Raw genomic sequence first — 23,916 nt, 5'->3', positions numbered from 1 at the left:
ATTTATCACATTCTTTGGGGTGAATCCAAGAAAGGCAGGAATCAAACATATGTCCCAAATCTCCTAACTCTATAGGACCTCCTGGGTAACTTATCTGTGCTCCAACTTGCCCTCTGGCCTTGATATTCTAATTTGTATCTCCCCTCATCTTTATTCTTCATTTAGTTATATTTTCTATGTTATGGTACCTGTGCTTGCTTTGCTTCTGCAAAACTGTCTATGGAATGATGCATGGAAGGCAAGTGTAAGTGCACACATCAGGTGAAAGAAAACCAGTTCAATAGGTGTTTCATTAGCGTTGGTTTAAAATGAATCACACATTTAGACAAATTTCCATGAAGTCAGTGATCCATGTGTCCCAGCACTGTCCAGTAGAACTTCCTGCAGTGAGAGGTGCCTGGGTTTCAGCCCCTCAGCAGGCTCTGTGCTGACAATGCAGAGCCTGCTTGGGATTCTCCCTCTCTCTCCCCTCCCCCACTCCCTCTCTCTCTCCCTCTCTCTCTGTCTCAAAATAAATAAACTTAAAAAAAAAAAAAGAACTTTCTGCAGTGATGGAAATGTATATTTGTGCTGTCCAGTGTGACAGCCAATAGCCCCATGTGGACACTGAGTGCATAAAATGTGACTAGTGCAACTGAGGAACTGAATTTAAAATTTTATTTAATTTCAATTAAAAATTTTTTTTAAATGTTTGTTTGAGAGAACTTGAGTGGGGGAGGGGCAGAGAGAGAGAGGGAGACACAGAATCTGAAGCAGGCTCCGGGCTCGAACTTGTGGACCATGAGATCATGACCTGAGCCAAAGTTGGACGCCCAACCAACTGAGCCACCCAGGTGCCCCTAAAATTTTATTAAATTTTAATTAATTTTGATTTTTAAAAACATTTAGATTTAGATAGCTATATGTGACTTGGGACTGCTTGATTGGATGGCACAGATGTGGCCTTTTTATTGTGGCTACATGATGGGATGGGAATGCTTATTCTCCACTCTTCTCTACATCCAGTTCTTTACATTTTCACTTGGAGGGGAGCACCAAAATAATCTTTTGAGCTTTTTGTACTACCTTGCCCACATCCCTCTCCCAGGAGTAACTTCTGTGATTGCTGGGTTTGGGGGCAAGGAGTGGTGCCCATGACCCAGAGCCTCCTTCCTTCCCCTTCTCTTTGGGCTCTGCCTGTGTTCACAGTACATTCAGCCCTGCTCTTTCATTCCAACAATTTTATAAAAGCAAATCCTTGTGGTGGAGGTGCTTGGAAGGTCCAGGTAGTTTAGAGCTCCCTTTATCTACAGCTAGGTGAACCTAACAGGGATCAAGTATTAGCAAGCCCATTTGGCCCACAGACCTATAGCCTGGTCTCCAGCAGCTTTATTAATAACAAGGATGATGTGTTTATCTCCATTGATCTTGGTCTGATTCCTATAATTATAGTTCTGTTGGTTTAATCTTTGGATAAGTGAAGAAAGGAGTTCTTCAAATGCCAAAACTCTGTAGTGTCTCTTGATTATCTCACTTTGTTTCAGAATTTTTCTAGGTCTGTCTAGCTACTTGGCATCTACAAAACTGTTTCTAAGGGCCAATGTTTTTATGGGTGAACTGCTATAATAATTTAGAAGTATGAATATACCTCCTGCTCCCTGAGGATTAGCTCATTTAATCTTTACATTAGCTCAAGGAAGGCAGGTTGTTCTATTATTGTTCCCATTTTACAGATGAGAAAAAAGTGCCATCAAATAGCTTGCCAATAGGAGAGCTAGGAGTTAAACACAGGCCATCTGGATTTTAACTCCACTCCTAATTGCTACCATATGCTGGCTCCTTACCCCATTAAAAGTCATCCCAATTGCCTTGAACCTGGGTTTCCTAAGTTAGGGTCTTCAGGCTTGGGTGCTGGAAGTGAAGTGACCACAGAATGTTGTACCTAATTCTGATGCATAACCTCTAGTTGTTCATACTTAGAATTCTAAATTAATTTATGTCAGCTTATTCTATTTTAAGCAAGGAAAGGAGCTTGCCTGTGATGGCTAATTAGCTGGCATATTCAGAAGTTACCTTTGTTTTCCAGACAAGGAGCCCTCACTACTCACTTAAAAAGAAATTTTAAAACATGTTTGGGCTGAACTTCCAGAGCTCCTAGTTTAATTTTGGGACCAGGAGGGGAAAATGTAGAGTGTGATTCACTTATTGCAATGAGATTGGCTTGCATGAGAAGAACCAAGTAAATGGTCAGACAAACACACTGCAAAGGTCTTTTTTTTTTTTTTAATTTTTTTAAACGTTTATTTATTTTTGAGACAGAGACAGAGCATGAATGGGGGAGGGTCACAGAGAGAGGGAGACACAGAATCTGAAACAGGCTCCAGGCTCTGAGCTGTCAGCACAGAGCCCGACGCGGGGCTTGAACCCACGGACCGTGAGATCATGACCTGAGCCGAAGTCGGACGCTTAACCGACTGAGCCACCCAGGCACCCCCAAAGGTCTTTATTAGTGCCAGAACTTGGACCCTGGGAGCCAGGCACACCTTCCTTCTTTACTTGACAGCAGTAACCTTGTTTTGTTTTCATTTTCCTACCTGGTGGTAGAAATAAACCCCTTACTGGACATGACCATATTTGAACATTTGAACATTTGAATGAGTGTCCTCTCTTCCTCTACTGTCCCCATCCCCCCAGAAGAAGGGCATTCATTTTTTAGGTGTTTACAACAGTAAAGGTTTTGTTTTAAAACAAAGACATTTGTCTGCTACCTGAATTGGAAATATCACCTTTAGAAATTAAAGAACTAGAAAGATGAATCTGATCTCAACTCCAGTACTGACCAAGGGTGGGCTTTGGCTCTCTCACCCATCAGGGTATCTCGTATCATTTTTTGCAGCACCTTAGTCCCTTCCAGAGAGGCCATGTGGTGATCTCATTGCCCTCTTTGTTATTTAAGATTTTATAGCTTCAAGTCAGAATTACTTGTTTCACACTAATTGTTGTAAATAAGCCCTCTTTCACTTTTAAAAATATGTGAGACAGTAGAAAGTTGAAAATTTCCAGAGGAAGATTTTTTAAAACATTTGTGTAAGGTGCACTGAAAAAGAAGCTTCTTGCTAAAGTATAGAGAGGTAGCATGCCATTTTCTACATTAGAAAAAAATACATGGTCAGTGTTCTGTTTATAAGCAGTTATTCATTTGTGTGTGTGTGGGGGTGAAATATACAAGGTAAGGATTTTTTTTTGACTAAAGAAAGTAAAAATTAGCAAAGTAAGTAAAAGCTATGATCATTATTATTCTCCTTTTCTCCTTTCTTCCATCCTTTTCTTATTCTTCTAAAATAGTTAATTATTAAAAACATGTTTTAGATGTATCTAATACATGTTAGTAGACACTCAACATGCATTTGTTTGATCTGAAATTTAAACTTTAAATAAAAATATCACCTACAATCTTACACATTTTCATTTTTACAACTCCATCCTGATTCTTGTCTGTATCAAACCTATTTTCCTATAAGTATACTCATACTGCATGAGCCATTTTGGATTTTTATTTTGGGACTACAAAAGTAAAAGATAATATTGTAGATAGTAAAGAAGATAAAGAGCTCCATGTACCAGAATGACTTAACAGGGAGATTCAGATAGGACATTCCAATTAATTCTACAAATTTATCTTTACACCAGGTTATGGGGTTAATATCCCACTATTCTTAACCATTGTGGTTTTGGTTTTTAAACACCAACAAAGCAAAACAAAACAAAACACTTTCTGTTTGTCCTGGTCCAGTGATTTTGTAGCCACCCAGAGGAAAGAGTATACATCTGGGAACAGAGTTATAAATTCTAGTTCTAGCTCTGCCCTTTAAACTGCGTGGCATGAGCAGGGCATTAAATCCCTTAGGGCCTTTTAGAAGTGACAAAGCTCTCACCATGACTTTGTAAAGGCTATGGATGTTACATGAATTAATTTAGTTCATCTACTGCTTGTGGGGCCAGAGATAAATTTCCCAGATTTCTTATTCACACAACAGGAACAATATTATCTTCTCACAGGATTGTTGAAAGAATAAAGTGACAGAATTGTGGAGAGTGTTTTATAAACTCTTAAAGAATTGTACAGCTTTTAGGTGTTCTCATTGCTTGAGATTTTGCTTTATTCTGAATTCTTCAATTCAGCAAACATTAATTATGCCTGATCAGTCTATGAGGACAGTGTTGTTGGTTGTGAGAACTCAAAGGTGTTCAGTGGATTCTTAAGTTTCCTCTGATTGAAGTATTTGTTTAAGGTTTCTATGAAGCAGTTGCTTGGGCTTTTTGTTTTATGTGGAAGGTGGAGGAAAGGGCATTGTGTTGGAAAACACTGCTTCATCCTTGGGGGACATAGTTGAACTTCTCTTGGCAGGACATGGGGAAAAGTCACCAATAATTGAGAGAAGAAAGTACAAATGGTATCTGAGGAAGATGTTTTTGGTAGGAATTAACAACTATTTTCCTGGCACATTTGTGAGTTCCAATAAATGTGCTTTTGTTTCTTGTTGTTGTTGTTTTTTTTCTTTTTAATGTCTATTTATTTTTGAGAGAGAGAGAGAGACAGAATATGAGTGTGGGGGGGGGGGGTAGAGAGAGAAGGAGACACAGAATGTGAAGCAGGCCTCAGGCTCCAAGCTGTCGGTACAGAGCCTGACATGGGGCTTGAACTCACAAACCGGGAGATCATGACCTGAGTGGAAGTCAGATGCTCAGCTGACTGAGCCACGCAGACGCCCCTCTTTCTCTGTTCTTAACTCCTGCTCATGTCTCTGCCTGGGGAGACCTCCCATTATTCCATCCAGAATCTTCCATAAAGCCATTCGTTGGCTACCAACCTGATGTACTCTACCTCATTTGCACTCCCCCCATAGCACTTTGGTAATAAGACCTTTAGAACCTGTATTGTATTCTGCCTTTACTAAACTGTAAAATCCTTGAAGGAAAGAGGTTTTTATTCATTTTAGTATTCTAACCTTAAATTGCCCAGATTCATGTGTCACTTGTGGCCTCAAACAAGTTACTGAACCTCTCTGGGCCTCACTTTGCTCATCTGTGAAGTGGGAATAACAACAGGACCTACACTACAGGATCTCTGTGGGAGTAAGCTCTCAATGAACACTGGTGTTACAAACCCCTGTAACTCAGACACAAGTTTCTGGATCCACTAAGAATTGGGTACCCTGGCAGATACTGAACGGGTCAGCTTCAGGAGGCCTGCTCTGGGACTCAGAGTCATGGGCTGGTTGGGCTCTAAGACCTCCCTTATGTTCCTCCATGTCTGGCCCAGAACCTCTGACAAAAGCATGATGACCAGGGACTGACAGGGCTGTTATTGCATCTCTCTTCTCCTTTTCTTTTCAGAATTCTTACTGAGTGCACCTGGAAATAGGAGTGCTGCATGATTGTGAGTGGGCAGACCTCTTATTTCTCTGCATGCCCCCTCTTGGTCCTGCCCCTTCACATTTCCTTCTCAACTACAATGAATTTAAAAACTTCAAGGGAGCAAAAAGGAACGCCAAAGCTCAGTCAGTGGGGCAGGGAGAATAGGGATGAATGAAGGGCATGCAGAGATCAGGGAATAGGGAAGCAGGAGCAAGGTTCAGAAGTCATCAAAGAAAAAGATGACAACAGAAGGGACAGGAAGAGTGGGGAAGGTTGAATGTAGGAAGGTAGTTGTCCCAGCTTCCCAGGAGGTAGTCAGGGCAGGTGTTTGCTTAGAACCTGTGGGCTTTCTAATTCTCAGTCACAGCCTTTAGGAAGTTGAGTTACTGTTCAGGAGAGAATCCACTTGCCAAATGGTGGTGCCTCAGTCACATGTTCTGAGCCAGCAGTGGATGACTCCTCCCTTTGTCTCACAAAAATATAAGTATTAAGCTGCTAAACTCAATATTGAATTTAATCTTAAATTTAATATTAAATATTAAATGTTGAAGCAGACTTACTGTACAGTTTAGAAGAGAAGTTGCTCTAGATACAAATCAAGATCTTTCTCTGTACTTCATAACTATTTTCAGTCACAGATGATGATCGAGAATTCTGGATTTTGTGTAAAGTGATCCTATTAAGCTCAAGGGAGGAGAGGCATAGGCCCAAAGAACATGAAGTTATACTGCTATCATATTCACTGATATTTAAATTGTGAGAAGTAAGACCAAGGTAAATTTTCAAAAACATTTTTTTCTCTTTAAAAACATAGTGGGTAATTTTGGCTCAAGAATGGTGTACAACTCTTTGCATATTCTCTCTATGGTGGGTTTGCTGTAGGCACATTGTGATTAGTCAGAAAATAATTTTTGCCTCCTCAGGCCTCTGTGACTCTTGTATTAGAGCTGAAGAGGAGTCTTGATAATATAAATCCATTTATAGGTTTAGGGGCTTGTCACTGAGTTGTTTCTTAATTCTGTTTTGTCACAATTGAAACAAAACTGAACATGCACATGTATACCCACACACAGACATCCCTTGCCTATATTTGAGTTGGAAATATAAAAGCTTGAGGCAATGAAATGAGTGGGTTGATTATAAATTTAATCTCCAGGACTTGGGGTGCTTGGGCGGCTCAGTCCGTTAAACATCTGACTCTTGATTTTCTCTCAGGTCATGATCGCATAGTTTGTGGGATCGAGTCCCATTTTGGCTCCAAGCTGATAGTGTGGAGCCTGGTTGGGATTCTCTTTCTCTTTCTTTCTTTCTTTCTTTCTTTCTTTCTTTCTTTCTTTCTTTCTTTCTGCCCTTTCCTTCCCTTCCCTCCCCTTCCCTCCCCTTCCCTCCCCTCCCCTCCCCTCCCCTCCCTCCAAACAAACATTAAAAAAACCCAAACCTCCAGGACTTGAGAATGAGACAATTCTAAAAATTGAAAAAACAAAGGTAAGAAAATTGCACAGATTTGGAATGCCAATTGTACATTCAAACAGTGCAACACGCTTGTTAGGCTAATGTGTCAAAGTAATTGTTAGAATTTTAGTGAATTCATTTTAGATCTTCAATTCTTTCAGAATTTCATAAAAACCCTTATTTAAAAATGAAATTTGAAATGAACGATTCCCCAGTATAGGAAGCAGCCAGAATTCTAAAACCGAATTGTGAAAGGTCATTTTTAAAGCTCAAATGGATAGCTGAACAGAATGATTTATTTCTGTGAAAGACCAACTACTTAGTTTCTGAATGTTGTCTGCTGTCACTTAGAGCATTTTCTATTCTGTCTTGCCTCTTGCTTAGCCCGTTTTATATTATCTTTTCCCTTCTTTATAACCATCATCTTTTTCTTTTTTTTAATGTTTTTATTTTTTTTCTTTTTTAAAAATTTCCGTGCCTGCCTTATTTTTTCTGTGATTTTCAGTTTCTTCCTACTTTACTTCTGTCTTTTCCCCATCAGCTTTGCCTACCCCTTACTCTTAAAGGATAATACTAGGGAATTAAAATGATCTTACTTATTGGGGAAAGTTGTATATTTTCCATTAGTAATTATCAAGACAAGAAAGTAGAATTTTATATATATATTTGCAAACAAAAAAGGAAATGAAGTGGCTATAAATTTATATGATACCCCCTAGCCCTTGCTTATATTCTGATATTCAGTGGGTATGCTCAACAGGAACAGAGAAGTAGAGGGAAGGTTGTATTTGAGGCATGTAGCAGAAAAGTGGAACAGGATTTTACCTCTCTCATTTTTTTTCCTAAGGCACTCCTGGCTCATTAGTAAGTAGTGGAGGGATGATCCAACATAGAAGGCTTTCAACCACTCTTCCCTTCTCAAGTGTTCTTGATTTTTTTTTAACATAGGCTGATCTGCTTCTCCTATCAAGTAGTGAGCCACATGGCCTCTGTTATATTGAAACTGCTGAGCTTGATGGGTAAGTTATTAAAGAATAATGAATTAGATTGATTTTTAATTTAACAGTAATAGCTTTAGGAACAGGACTTAACCTAAATCTTATTTTTCACTTAATTTTCTTGGAACAACTAGGAATATAACTTGCAAATTCTATTTGTTAATTACTTTGTGGATCTGTAGAAAGCTCTTTTCTCTTGAATTTATTTTCTTTGAGAAACAGTGAGTTAAATAGATCTATGTCTATTTGGCCTGGGTGGTCCTACCCTTGATTTAGGCAGTAGCTAAAATAGTGCTGAGAGGGAAATTTATGGCACTAGATGCATACACTTGAAAAGAAAAATAGAATCTCAAATCAATAATGCAATATCCCATCCCAAGAACCTCTAAAATAACAGTATAAACCCAAAGCAAACAGAAGGAAGCAGATGAAGACAAGAGCAGAAATCAGTGAACTTGAAAGCAGAAAACAAAAAGAGAAAAATCAATGAAACAAAGACAGAGCTGATTCTTTGAATACATCAATAAATTTGATAAACTTTAGGAACACTGAAAAAGAAAAAAAAAGACACAAAATAGCAATATCATGAATGAACCAGGGGATATTATGACAGATCATGAAGATGCCAGAAGGTTGAGAAAATCCTCCAAGCAGTTTTATACATACATATTTAACAACTTAGATGAAAAAGACCGCTTCATCACAACACAAAGTACCACAACAAACTCAATGTGAAATAGACAATTTGAATAGCCCTGTAACTTTTAAGGAAATTGAATTCAAATGTAAAACATAAAGCTATAAAACTTTTAGAGAATACCATAGAAGAAAATCTTCAAGATCTAGAGCTAGTCAAAGAGGTCTTAGACTTGACACAAAAAACATATAATTCATAAAAGGAAAATTGGATAAATCAGACTTCCTCAAATTAAAAATTGTAACTGTGCAAAAGGCCTTGTTAACAGGATGAAAAAAACAAACTACGGACTAGGACAAAATATTTGCAAACTGTCTGTCTGACAAAATATTTTTATCTTGAATATTTGAAAAATGCTGAAAACTCAATATTAAGAAAACAATCTAATTAGTAAATTAGCAAATGATATGAAGGGACATTTCACCAGAGATGACATACAGATGGCCAATAAGCACATAAAAAGATGTTCAACATCATTAGTCCTTTGAGACATTAAAATTAAAACCACAATGAGATGTCAGTACATACCTATCAGAATGGCTAAAATTAAAAATAGTGACAGCTCCAAATGCTGGCAAGGATTTAGAGAAACATGATCACTCACATATTGCTGATGGGAATGTAAAATACTACAATCACTCTGGAAAATAGTTTGGCAGTTTCTTAAAAAGCTAAACATGCAACTATCAGACAACCCAGTAATTTCACTCCTGTACATTTATACTATGGAAATAAAGACTTAAGGTACACAAAAACTTGTACACAAATGTTTATGGCAGCTTTATGTGTAACATCCAAAAATTAGAAACAACGTAGATATCCTTCAACAGGTTGAACAAACTGTGGTATATCCATACCGTAGAACAGTATTGAGCAATAAAAAGGAATGCTATTGATGCATTCAACAACATGGATAAATCTTCAGAGAATTATGATGAGTAAAAAAGCCAATCCCGAAAGGTCACATCCCAAAGGCCCATTTATGTAGTATTCTTGAATTGGCAAAATGATAGAAAGGGACCACTGATTAGTGGTTGCAGGTGTTAAAAATGGGCTAGAAGAGGCAGGGAAGTGTGTGTGGCTACACGTGATGTCAGTGTTCCCCATCTTGATTGTATCGGTGTCCATTGTGATATTGTGACATCGTGATATCGTGACATTTTGCAAAATGTTTCTGTTGGGGAAACTAAGGAAAGGGTATACAGGATCTTTGTGTATTATTTCTTATGCTGAAAGTCATTTTGAAGTTTGAAGCCAAGATACTGAGGCATAGGAAGAAGACTATGGCATGACACAACACTATTAATTAGGAGTCTTGGGGATTACTTTTCCCTTTGAGTTTACACATCTGAAGATGGACGTGAGATGCTGGAGAGAATTCTGAGGAAGTAGCTTAAAAAGATGATAAACCTTGATGAATGACACGTTGTGTAGAGCTAGGTTAAGGAACGATGGCTGTCTTGCTTAACTGGTGCCACTGCCTAATATAAGTTTGCTTAAACGATGGGCACATTGGCCCTTTGGCCTCAGTGCCATTATCTCACTCTTGTTCTTGAAGCCCAGCTCAATTTCTACCTCAGTTTGAAGTTCTTCTTGAGTATCTCAACCCCTACTCATTTCTGCCTCTTAGGAGTTGATAGATTTGGCAAAGACTGTGCCATGAGATTAGTTTTAAACAAGGTAACTGCAATTATATATCCAACTTAGTGTCTCCTACAGAAAGCTATTTCACCAAGAGGGTACTCCTTGAATTGGTTTCATGCTGTCATATCATTGTGAAACTCCTTTATGGGAATTTTAGATTAAATGCCCTCTCAAGTACCTACTTCTTGATTCTCTGAATTCAGTTATTTCATGGTTTGTCATTCCAAATGGTGATATTTGCTTTTTACCTACCACTTCTTTCCCTAAAGAGAACAGTAACCCTTGTGGGGCAGCACTGAATCTCATGGGTGACTATGGTATGTATTCAATCAGTATTTGCGGACTGAGTGAACTCACTACTAAACATTTCCACAAAAGAACTCTGACCGATGATGTTAAGCTACAGTAGAAGAAAACTAGGTTGAACTCAGTGAGAAAACCAGCATGTCAAGCCCTTACATGCGAGATGTGAGTAATGGCCATACAATCTTCACAACTGGTCATTTCATGAAGACCACAGGGCCATCTGTCCAATGTTATCTGTGGTTCCGCCTGAAAGAAGATGACCAGCTCACTACGACCTGCAGAGTTCCTGTCTGGTTGTATGATTCCAGACTTCTGGGATTTTGGGCTTGATTCTCCACAGGGCAGAAAGCTATATTCCCCTTCCCATTTAAATTGCAGCTACTGTGAAATTAGCCATGACCATCTTTTACAAGTAAAATTCTCATGTAGATAGTAGACTCCAGAGTGATACTGGCCTCCTTTATTTGGCAACTGTGTTCCCATTCCTAATGTGTTTTGTAACTCATGCATGATGTCTGAGTAGGTTCGAATGAAACCATATTTATTATGTACTCTGTTCTTTCAAATAACAAAACAGATTACTGTGTTGTTATGCAGATGTGCCATGGGTGGAATGCCAACTCTCAGGAGCATGCAAAGCCCTGTCCACTTTACTGAGACATTGTGAGAGGTGTGAATGACATTTGAAGGGAGTTTCTTGAATCTCTTATGTTGGGTTTTGCATGTGCTGCACCCGCCTGATTACTTTATGTAAGCTGCTATTGGGCTGTTCCATGTAAAAATTCATGTTGTGTCAATTAATTTCATAGGGAAACGAACCTGAAAGTCCGCCATGCGCTATCAGTTACCTCAGAACTTGGAGCAGATATTAGCAGACTTGCAAAGTTTGATGGTAAGTGTTTAAAACGGACAAACAAAAATCACAAAACCAAAAAGTAATGTAATGAAATAATTATCTGAAATTTAATTCATGTTTCTTTTTACTTGGAAGGACATAAAATTCTGCAGGTATCAAAGCCTGTAATCTCATGCAAAAGAGTAAAAATGTTTACCAAGGGGAGAATGGCTTTATTAGTTCATTGTTCATTTCATCCTTGTTTCCTCTTCTGTAGACCTCATTTCCTCTAGTCCCACAATACCCTTCCCTTGCCTGACCTTGGCCTCCCTGGGGCCCTGTGCAGATTTGCTGTGGATGAACACAAGCCATACTTGTACTTCTAGCTCTAGGTCTAACCATTCATCTATTTTTTGGCTCCATGACAAAGACCAAATACTAGACTGCAAAGTTTGCCAAGAAAATAATCCAGCCTCATATATTTCTGTATCTTGCCTGGCATAATGTCTAAAGGTAGTAGGTGTTCAGGAAGAAAATTCTGATTTATTAATAAGTCGGTCAGCTGTTGCTCTTTGAGACCATGGTTTCCTTATCACAACTTTCACACCACTCAACCCAGTCCCTTCTTCTCAGCATGGGAAACCATCTCCTCTTCCTGTTCTGTTCCACCTATGTCTTGTTATTTTCTGTTAAAGTTGTCACAGAGAAACAAAATCCTTCAAGAGTAAAAGGAAAGAACAATTAACAGTAGGGCTATAGGCACCAGAATAGGCTATGGGAGAATCTTTGGGTTCAGTGGTCTCTTGCTTTACATATTTGTATGTCTGTCCTTGAACACAAATATTTCCATGTAGATTGGTTTTATTTATTAATGAATCTTTGAGTTTGAGACTGTCTTCCAAATATTTTCTTTGGAGTCTGTTTAAAGGAAAATGTGGTCAGGTGTCCTAGCATGATCCTATGGGGTAAAGCACTGGTGAATTTTAAATTGTCAAATTTCCCCAGTGCACTGCTTAGAGTTTATATTGCCTGTACTTTGCATTTGCTTATAAACTCTGTCTAGAGGCTGTTAATATTTTCATCTCTATTAAATGTGTGCTGTTATAATAAATGTTTGTAGAAAAAGATATTCCTCCAGTTTGAGATTTAAGTCAGGGGAATAGCCAGGAAACTTTAAATGGCCCAAGAAATATTTTGATTGGAGTAAAACAAATTATACATTTTCTACTAAGTAATTTTTTCAATGAAAATTTACTGTTCTTTGAATCCAAGGAAAGTAAATTCTTTTCATGAATCAAAATACTTGCTTAAAATATTTCATAGAATATTTATGGAGTCCTAAAAGGGCAACCTAAATATAATTTACCATTACTCATTTCTTTCCTGGCAGAATTGTTCCTTTATTCCTCTATCAATCTATGAGGAGGTACAAGTTCATGCTTTTTAGTCTTCTTTACCATAAAAAAGCAGAAAATTATTGTTATAATTTCCCAGTTCACTTTTTTCATACTGTGATTCAGTTCAGACACTAAGAAATCTTAGTGGTGTAAACAGTAAAAGTTTTTTTCTTGTGCATGTCACATTCTGATGTAGGTCAGGCGGCCTTTTCCATCTTCTAGCCATGGTGCCTAGACTAATGGCCTCTAAAGTCACCACACTAAAGCAAGGACACACTGACTTTTAACTGCTTCCTTTCACATTTTGTTGACCAGTGTGAGTCACATGGGCCTGGCCCAAATGCAAGGGAGGCTGGGAAATAACAAGCAGATACATTTGTTGAGTGCTGTCTTTACCATACCCTCCAAGAATTCTGATCATAGATCAAGGCCAGGATAGTGCATCAAGGGCCAGGCTGGATTAGGTTGATTTCTTACATGCAACCGTAGGAATGGGGCCAAGAATCCTCCTTCTCAGTCAGAGTATGACTCCTCTTACTCTCTATCTCTTCTACCCTGTTTGGCTTTTTCTTTTTCTCATAGCACATATCACCATCTGGCATACTCTATAACTTATTTATTTTCTGTTTATTATTTATTGTTCATCTCTACTTGCTGCAGTGTAAGCCACATGGGGATCTTTGTTTTGCTCACTGTTATATGCCAAGTTCCTAGAACAATGCCTTGCACATAATAGGTGCTAGATAAACACTTGTTCAGTGCATGAATAAATGGTTGCAAATGCCAGAAATGGGGGGCAGGATCAACATGAGGCCCCAGAAAGACAGGGGAAGGCAAAGGAAGGGCCTAAGGTTAAGTGATTGGGAATGGTGGGTGGAAGAATGGGGTGAGGTAGAAACTTCCTGATGGGAACTTGAAGGATGAAGCAAGAGTGCTGGGTACCCTGCTCCTGGAGGGCAGGTGGCTGAGAGAGGGCTTATCTGTTGTGGTGATTTTATAAGATCTTCATCTCAGAATATTTTTTCAAACAAAATTTAACACATAGGCACCACATTTAAGTCAATACAAGTGGTGCTGCTCAGGCTGAAGCCAGAAGACATTTCCTCACCTAAAATAGTTTCTTTCATATAGCTGGGGTATCCTGAAAGGTTAAGGGACTTGCCTCTTTATGAAAACAGTTTTTAAAAATATTTCATACAATTTGTTTCTAAAGTATATTAATAATTATTACATACTAGATGTGGCTTGAATTTGCTTCATGGAGCATAAGTAACTCATCAAATCTTTAACATAATTGTTTTCTCAAAGGCAACACAGACCTCTCTATTTAGAAATCATTTATACTTAAACTGTGGTCACTTTTCAGTTTAGAACTGAACTAAGCACCAGATTTCTGTTGAATTTACTCTTTTGTTCTTAAATTTTGTGTTGAATTTCAATCTACCTTAAAGTTTAAGGCAATATTTTGAATTGAACTGTATATTAAAATATGATTTCCTATTTCCAAGAAAGCATCTTTGAATAACTAGAGGGATTAAGGGATTAAACTAGACACAATATACAAATTATATTTTCCCTGTTAGCAGCCAAATTTAAAGACCAGAAAGGTGATGCAAGATGTGGTATGGAAAGTCTTTGAAAGTGTTGGGATAGTTAATAAACACTAAATCCTTCCCATTAAAGCTCTTGCTTTCTTAAAGCCTTCAACTTTTCCTCTACTCCATTCTTTCCAAACCGTAGTTTAGACATGTTCATTTCAGTCTCTCCCTGCCTCTGACACACACATTCAAACCCTCTATACTATAAGCACACTTTTCTCTACCCGTTTCTCTCCTCTCTTCCCTCCATTTCTTACTAATCTATTTCCATCTTCCTCTTCCACCCTTTGTGTTAGCTTACATGTGCTATCTCCCAGCATACATTATCTCACTTTCTGTAATTCTTCACCTCTTGTTTTCATTGCTCTCTCCATATTAATTAAGTAATGAAATCCATTTATTAAGCATCTCCTAGGCACAAGATGCAGTAGGAAGTGTGTAGGATTAGAAGATATCTCCACATGTATTATCTAGTTTCCTTTGATACCTTTTCTCCTCCATTCCTTTCTTAGCCCCTCCCCTTTTTTTGTCTTTATTCACCGTTGTCATAATGGTTATCACTAGATTTCAGGTTTTCCTCTGATGACTAGAAAAACCTTCCTTGAGTCGTGGGAATTGAAACCACATATTGCATCCTTTAGTTTAGGCTAAAAGCATGATATCAACATAGTGTACATTTGGAAGTGCCCTGCCTAGCTGTGGCATGGTCTAATAGATGACGCAGACATGTGAGGCACGCCCTTTCCCATGCTCTCTGTCTGTGCTAAGTATATCTTTTAGCTTGTGACTTCTGGGCAAATCTGGGTATGGTGTTATTTTTGCTTCTAGTTACTGTGTGGTTTTTCTTCTGAGACTTTGCCAAAATACTTTCTCTAGCACCAAACTACAGTTTTTTGTTTTTGAATCATAAGTGCACATCTTCCAAGTATTTGAAGACCTGAGTTTCCCACTCATATTCCTAGAGAAGTCCTCATGGGGGACACCAAGACTCAAAACTGAGATGGCTAGGGCCTTAGGATATCCCTCATAAGTCTTCCTGCCTCCTCACTTTTGCACCTAAACCCGAGGACAGTGTCTTGCTAGTAACCTCCTTAGGCATGGCATGAAACTTTCATTCATTCTTTCATTCATTCACTCAGTCATCTGTCCATTTACTCAGTAAAAATGTATTTTTTTTTTAATTTTTTTTTTCAACGTTTATTTATTTTTGGGACAGAGAGAGACAGAGCATGAACGGGGGAGGGGCAGAGAGAGAGGGAGACACAGAATCGGAAACAGGCTCCAGGCTCTGAGCCATCAGCCCAGAGCCCGACGCGGGGCTTGAACTCCCGGACCGCGAGATCGTGACCTGGCTGAAGTCGGACGCTCAACTGACTGCGCACCCAGGCGCCCCAGTAAAAATGTATTTAACACAATGACCAGGGGCTTGCTAAGCCTGCAGATACAGTGGTTAATAAATCAGACCTAGGCCTTGCTTTCACAGAGCTGATAGCCCGGCAGGGAAGACAGACTTTTGAACAAGTGCTCATTCCCAAAGAATGAGCCAAATTTAGTTTGGCAAAGGTCCTACAGTTCTCAGGCCTTAAGCATGTTGTTGACACATAAACACACTCACTATATACCAGGGATTGTGCTAAGTAATTGTACACATTATCTTATTAAATCCTTATAGCCTTGAGAGGAAGAGATTATTACTGCCTCCAATTTATGGGCAAGGAATTTGAGATTCAGAAAAATTGAATAATTTTCCCAATGGCACATGATTACTAAGTAGAGGAGCCAGACTATGAGCCCAAGACTGCTGGCAAAGCCTATTTTATGGAAGGCTACAAGAGGCTGTGAACTACAAGCAGAAAGTCAGCATTGGAGAAGTAGGGGAATTAGCATGACAACCTAGCTCCTGATCAGGATAAGAAATAAATTTTAAGAATACTCTAAATTGAAAGGCACAAAATTAATTACCAGAGATCAAGTATACCTAGGACTCAGATGACATCATCATATTTTTAAAAAGCAGCAATGTTCTCAGTGATCTTGAATGTCAGGATCCCTGACAAGAGTTTATAGAAGAGTTGGCTAACTATAGAGACCAGTACATGCAAGACAGTGTTTTGGGTTTTGGTAGGTAAATCTATTTATTTAAAAAATTTTTATATAAATGTTTTTATACATTTCTAACATCAGAAAATAATTGATAAATAGTCTGTTGAATTTTGTAAGGAAAAATAAATAAGTTGATCTAATATTATAACAAGTCTAAAAATAGAGCAGGCCTTGATTTTTCATGTTAAAGTTTTACGGGAATTGAAAAGCTTTTTATAAATAAGTAGCTGGGATAGTTTTCAGTTATACATTTGTAGACTGGACATTTTTATGCCTTGGGGAAAGTGCTGGATATAAATTGTGCAAATGTGTTTAAGAATCTGTTGCATATTGTTACTGACTGGACTGAGATCTGTTTTTTTGCAGTTTATGACAAGTTTACATATTTTGTATGACTGTTAATACTGAGTTCTGAACCAGGGAAAGGTTGACTCTTTATTTCAGGAATCTTGGTGTATTTTATGGTCCTTTATAAAGAATAGCATGTGTGTAATTAAAATACACAAAAACAAACATCTCTTTTTTGTTAAAAAAAAAAAAGGCTTGGTCAACATCTTATGACTTTTTACTTACCAGATAGTTTCCCATTCACCTGGACAGAGCAGCCCAACAGCATAGGTGATATGATTGTAGGAGACATATATTCCATCTAAAGGCAAGAAGAATAGCTTCCCTTTTTACTGCTGGTATTGATATGGCTATTATGGTAGTGATGATGGGTGGCTGAGGCTTGAAGGTTGAAGAACGAAGAGGCTTTAGAAAATAGGAAGGTGACACTCTTTTTTCTAAGAAAAAAAAAAAATGTATCACATCATCAGGGCAACAATTAATGGTCAGTCTCCTAAACTCTGAGAAACTCTTGGCTGGAGAAACTCTTTAACAGCAATGGTGATGTCTTACTCAGTAGATAATTTGTCTTATTAAAGAGTTGCAGTGCAGATAATCAAGAAATAATGCTAATAATAATATACATCACAAAAGCCAACTTCTCTGGAGAATCATGGAATATTGGGTATTGACTTCCATTTTCATGATAAACTATAGATTTCCACTTGGAGGTAAATGCTTTAGGTGAAAAAAGCTATTAGGTTGGTTATTAACCAACAACCCAGATGACTAAATTTAGAATCCTGAGGAAGGGTGAGAATAAAATCTTGTGGATTTTGTCTAGGATGGACCTAGAACATTTCTGTGTGACTGTGAACTGGGTGAATTGCTATCTGCTTTCATATCTGTTCTCCTCAGAGGGGAAAACGTAAAACTAGCTAGTCTGATTATATTTCTATCTCCTCATTGACATGATCTTTGTCCCAGTTGTTTCATTGCGCATTAAAGATGACTTTGTGCTCTAAACATGCTTATAGTGAATAACTATCTGAGAAAAAAATACTATTTTTCCTAAATTGTTTTCTCATTCATTGTCTAACTGACTGTTTATTGCCTCCAACTCTTTTCCAGTACTATTAGCAAAAGGAAGAAGGGTCCTAAAGTTTTTCCTTAGTCTTTATTATGCTTTATTGCTAGGGTACCTATTTGTTTGCTTCTGATGTGCTTTAAGGTTCCCCCTTTCCCCCCCTAGAGTGTTCAGATATGTTTGTATCTTGTTAGAGTTAGGTCAACCTAAGCCCATGATGGTGGCTAGCCTCCTAGGTCTTCCACTCCTTTTTTATCATTATCACCATGGAAATAAATCCACTTCTTTCATTCATCTTAAATCTACTCTAGCACCCATCTCAATTCCCACCTTCTCTTTGGAAACCATAGGAATTTTTTTTCCATCTCTACAAGAAATATGCACTAAGATCTTATTATGTAGGCAGTATGGTAGGCTATGGGGATACGACGTGAATACAGTGCTCTCTTCAGAGGAAACTATTTACCCTTTTTTGGAAAAGGGAAGAAAAAGTTTGGAAGCTTTTGTTTGATGCTAACAAGGCTAAGAAAGGGGAAGCTGAGTACTTCTGAAGACAAAAAAAAAAAAAAAAAAAAAAAAAAGAAAATGTACTTTGGCTTTGTTCCCACCACTTTGTTTTGACCAGGCTCTGTATTTAGTATTTAAATCAGTAGGACCACACTCTTTGAGAAAGGCTGAATTGGGGGTTGGCCTCCAAGAACCAAGGCAGAACCCCTTGGCCTTACTGCCTGTTCCTGTCTAGAACCACACCCTTGGTGTCAGGCCAGAAGTTGGAAGAGCCTTGGGGCCAGGGAGGAGTGAGCCAACATGTTCAAGGCTGTATTTGTCTCCATGTCAGTCTTTGCTTGCGACAATAAAAATGATCAAATGAGCCTGTTTTTTATATTTCTGTTGGCAGGGACTGTGTATCATGTTGTTTTTGCCCAAAACACATTTTTATTTATTTATGTTTTTTTGGTGGCCAACTTTGAAGACTTGAGAAATTGAGTCTTGGGTCAAGAAACTGGAATAAGCTTTAAGGGTTGCTATCAACCCAATATTTTATGCAAGTTTTGCTGGCGATACTCAATTCAAACTTCTACAAAATTTAGGAATGAAAATTATTGGTCAAGAGGAAAAGACTTTGAATTCTTAGAATTTAGAAAAAGTCCCCTCTTCCACAACATAATTGTCCAAACAACTTGGGCCAGTTGAAATCAACTTTAATTTACTTTTTAATATCAGTGATAGGCCATAATGGGAGCAACCAGAATTTAGCCACTTCCCTTTGTATAAAAAATGACTTTGTGCAGGTTATTTAACCTCACCCAAATCATCCTGCCAGTACTCTCGATAAGTGGTGGATGTCCAGGAAGCCGCCAGTGAATGCCCAAGTGGGGGCTATTTAGGTAGCACTTTTGTTATAACTGGGGAAAGGAAAAAGGAGTTTGGAAAAAGCAGTCCTTAGGCCCCGAGGCCCTCTCTCCTTTCTGTTTTTTGTTTATTCTTTTGTTTTTCATGCAAGATCCAATGTTAGTAATCTGGTTGGTCGGGAGTCATCAGGCCATGTGAAAACTGGCTGCTGTCACCTCTAAGAGTTTTAAAAGCAGAAGCTATCATCATAGGAAGGAAGGGTGTCTGTGTAAGAAGCCTCTAGGTTCAGGTGCTGGGTGAGTGGTGTGACAGAGAACTACAGAGGCTCTGTAGGCTGGGCTGGTCTCCTTTCTCTCCAGTCAGTGCTGAAGACTTCCTTTTGTATTTTCCAAATGCCACTTTGTACGTTCCCTTTGGCTTTGATTAAACACGTGTATTTTTATTGTTCTTGAGAGGTGCTAATCTCACCGCCAACTTGGGTTTGAGCCCTGTTTGGATCTCCCCACCACCTCTCTTTTTAATTCCTTCCCCCTTTTTGCCTTCTCTCCCTCTGTCTTTCAAGTCTTGGTACTCATTACTTATTGAAGTTTAACCCCAGCAGTTTGCAGTGCAAATGCATTTAATCTAATAGTTGTATTTTGTGAAAAGGTCCATACAAGATTATTTCTGGTTTCTTTTTCTGTCAAAAGAACCCCCACCCTGAAAGTGTATTTTCTTACTGAAATAATGGAACGAATTGATTTTTTGATTTGGAATGGGCATACCCTTGGTTTGGAATAGGCCTGGAAGTAAAAAAAAAAAAAAAAAAAACAAAAAAAAACCAAACAACTGGAAACATATTCTGGTCAGGTTGGGACAAGTTATATGGTGGCTTTGAGAGGCCTCAGAACTCTGCATCTAATCAAGATAAGAAGCCTAGAACAGCTGAAAAGAATCACATGCATTCTCAGGCACATGTGGCAAACAAGGCCCAGGTTTCTTGGTGGGGGGATATAGTAGGACCCCCGAAATTCTGAGCCTAGAAAGGCCTGATTGACTTTGGTTGTGAAACTGGAAGTATGCCATCTTAACCTCTGTAAAAGTTCACAGTAAGTAAAAAGAGTGTAAGAAAGACTTTTAGGACAGTCCCTGCTTTATCTTTTCAGAAATTATTGTTACAAACTAAAAGTACAGGTAAATGATTTTTATTTAAGGAAAAAAAACAACAACCCATGGATCTCAAGGTTTCTATTGTTATTTAAACAATGCGGAAAGCTGTGTTAAAAACACTTAGTAGATTTCCATCTGTATATTCATCGCCCCCCCTCCTCACCTCGCCCCCCGCCCCCGTCAAGCTTGTTTTTTCTAGTACAATCTTGTGTACATAACATTGCACTGTCTAAAAAAAGGAAAAATATCCTGTGTATTAGAAGCAGGGTGGTAACACAGTACTGTGGACTTCCAGAGTTTGAGGTGAGTCATAAACAAGTTTTGTTTTTATTTATTTTTTTTTTTACAGGGACTGTTGTCTGTGAGGCGCCTAACAACAAATTAGATAAATTCACAGGAGTTCTCTCTTGGAAGGACAGCAAGCACTCCCTCAACAATGAGAAGATAATCCTGAGGGGCTGCATCCTGAGAAACACCAGCTGGTGTTTCGGAATGGTTATATTTGCAGGTACAGATGACTGCCCGGAGTTGGCTATGGGGGAGTCCTTCCTGAGGTATGCATGGGCAGTCTGCATCTCTCCAGGTTGGATGAGCATGGTGCATCTGTTCCACACAAGGTGCTGCTCTGGGTTGACGGCAGAGGACAGCATCACTGCTCTGGAAATAGTCTGGGTGGCCCCCCTGTGTGAGCAGCCACTGACATCATGATCTTATTCTTAAGGGGTGCTTGGGCCCTCATTGCTTGGTGGGTGCTAGATCCCCAATGTTTAATTTCTCTTTCTTTATCTTCACCTCAGTCATGCCCATCCTTGTGTGTATTAATCAACTTTAAAGTGGGGGAAGTAGATGAAACAAAGCCCCCCACCCCTCTCTGCTGTTAATTTTGTAGTTTGCAAAGGTCAGGTAATCCTTTTGGAAAAGGTTTCTTGGAGATACTGCAATCATTTCTGTTTATACTCTGTAGCTTCTTCTATTATTTGTCAGCAGGCAGTGGGTCCTGGAAAGACTACATGATGGAGGCAGTGAGGGAGGGAAAGTGCCTCTTACTCTTCCTGCTGGCCACTTTCTGCATCTCTACTTTATCTCTACAGGCCCAAGGTGGCATTCTCCTGCTAAGGGAGCTTACAGTAGCTCCACTACATAAAGCCACTCAAATTGTACTCATGGCATCAATTGCCAGCCCTGGATTTTTTAAAATCCTGTTTATTATGACACCGAAATAAGACGTGTTTTTGGGTCTGTTGACTATGTGCAATCAAAATTGGAATGTTTTTCTTAACTGACTTTCCTCAACAACAGCAAATGTTTATTAAAGACTCAAAAGTGTTCCAAACCTGGAAAAGGCCTCCCAATTCCTCCTAAATACTTTCAGCTGTGGATTTTAGTAAGGCTCTTGCTGCTTGGGGTATTGCCATTGTACGGACTTGAGAAATCCCTAGAAATATGGCAGTATATGTTCTTTTATCTGGGGATGAATCTGCTTTCATAATTCTCTCATCAGATGCTTTCATTCATTAGTCAGGGGAATAAACCTGTGACCACATATTTTCTTATTTGCATCTCTCTTGCATTGAAAAAAGAGGCTTATATCAACCTTCCTTTATCTTCCCACACAATGAAGGGGAGACTTCTTGAAGGTCCTTTCATGGGAAGGACGCTTCTGGTCTGCTTCCTGTCATCATAGAAATTGAGGAGCTTTATCCTAGGAATGGGCTATAGCCCAACATTTTGTTTGCATTTTTGTGAACTTGTTTGGAATGACTGAGCTATGGTTCAGCTACAGCATGTTATGCTAGGACAGCTGCTGTGAGCCACTCAGAAGCCAAGTTTTCCTCCATAAGGTTTGCTCTATGGGAAAATGTGCATACCTAGGAGAAAGAGGGGTAGTAAGTTGAACAGGTCTCCCTCCAAGCAGGTATAATAAAGAGCTCACAGAATTTGGACTGGACAGAGCTGGGTTCAGATTTGTTTACCAGCTGCAGGATGTTAAGCCTTGGTTACTTAAACTTCCTAAGCTTTAGTTCCTTCAGCTGTAACATGGGGATAATGAATACATTAGAGTCACTCTAAAGGCTCAGCAAGACAATGCATATGGAAGAGGATGCTTGATAAATGTTAGTTTTCTTCCTTCCCTGCTTCTTCCTTCTAGCTTCAATTCCAAATGCACTGCCTGCTCCATAGACTGAGAATTGGGAGTGGGTACTGCCCTTTGGATCTTGGCAGGCAGAAGTAGGGAATATCCTCTTCTTTTGTGATATGGACTGGATGTTCACTGGACCTTCATGAGGCAGATATTTGTAAAGCAGAGAATGCCTGCATTGACTTGATTCTGGGTGCAAATGTTAGGAGGAAGCTTAACTAGAATAGTGACAGGCTGGGAATGGTTAGTTTCATCAATGTCAGATTTGAACAGATGAGTCTTTCATAACCCTGAATCTTAAGATATCTAATTTGGGGAATGAGTTCCAGCTGAACACTTAGATCTTATGAAAGTTATCCAAAGTGAATTATTAACTATTCTTTCTTTATTACCCTGGTTGCACCTATCACTAGGAATTGTGTAAGGAATATAGTTGATGCAGACGTGGTTTGCTTTACAAATCTATAATTTACGAGGGTTTAATATGCATTAACAGCTAGGTCATGCCTTTCTGTTAATAGTTTTTCTTTCACTCAAGAGAGGAGGAAGTCTTATTTCTGAGTTGTAGGAGTCTTAGTCATTTAAGGAATCCATAGGAGTCAGCACCATTTGGTGCATAGTAGATTTTTGCATTGGATGTCTTCCATTTGCTCCTCCAGATCTACTCTCACCTTTCCCACTCTTCTTTCTGCCTTGGGAGGCTGACTTGTATGGTTTCCCCTAATAGGTTTCCTTGAATTTTGGCTTCTAGTTAAGGAAGGATCTCTGGGAAGAGATCAAAGGGAGAAACGAGGTCAAGGTATTTATTTCCCCAAACTTCCTCCCTGTGTGGTCACTTCAGCCTGACTGGGACCCTCAGCATAAAGTTTCTCTTTCTTAAGGCTGCAAACTCTATATTGTCCTTTAGGGTCCAGTTACCACTCCCTCCCCTCACTCACCCTTCCCCCTGGCTTAGAGGAACCTCTTGATTGTTACTAAGTCTTTGGTTACTGCATTAACCTTTTGCTTACTCTATAACCCCTCCCACACTTTTGTAAAGAGTCCCTTTATAAAAAAAATTTTCCCCAATTATCCTTGTTCAGTGCGTCATCTATTTCCTGTTTGGAATCTGAATGAGTCAGTCTTAAATACAACATTGATTGAATGAGTCAGTGAATTAACGAATTAATGGAGTATTTCATATAGTTTTAAAAATAGTGGTTAAGATCAAGAGCTTCTAAGTTAGATATATCTGGTTTTGAACTCTGGTTCTGATCCTTACTAGACAAGAAATGTGAGGCAAGTTACTTAAATACTTCATTATTAGTGAAATAAGGATAATAATACCTCATTCATTGGATTGTTTTGTTTTGTTTTGGTTATTTATTTATTTATTTAACTTCTTTCTTTCTTTCTTTCTTTCTTTCTTTCTTTCTTTCTTTCTTTCTTTCTTT

At 38.7% G+C, this 23,916-nt stretch overlaps 1 protein-coding gene across 5 annotated transcripts in view; it reads left to right on the top strand.

Annotated features, from left to right (window-relative positions):
- Positions 1–23,916, top strand: part of ATP8B4 (ATPase phospholipid transporting 8B4 (putative)) — a 257,973-nt gene that overhangs the window by 126,054 nt on the left and 108,003 nt on the right. For all 5 annotated transcript variants that reach the window (XM_040492661.1, XM_040492662.1, XM_040492659.1 and 2 more), the window contains exons 8-10: positions 7,798–7,868; positions 11,304–11,386; positions 20,693–20,851. In XM_040492661.1, the coding sequence (XP_040348595.1) occupies positions 7,798–7,868; positions 11,304–11,386; positions 20,693–20,851 (313 nt within the window). The remainder of the gene's footprint in view (positions 1–7,797; positions 7,869–11,303; positions 11,387–20,692; positions 20,852–23,916) is intronic.

This window comes from Herpailurus yagouaroundi, unplaced genomic scaffold, assembly GCF_014898765.1.
Source record: "Herpailurus yagouaroundi ecotype Mexico unplaced genomic scaffold, PumYag 184, whole genome shotgun sequence".
Taxonomy (NCBI): domain Eukaryota; kingdom Metazoa; phylum Chordata; class Mammalia; order Carnivora; family Felidae; genus Herpailurus; species Herpailurus yagouaroundi.
This window is presented reverse-complemented; position numbering and strand designations above follow the sequence as displayed.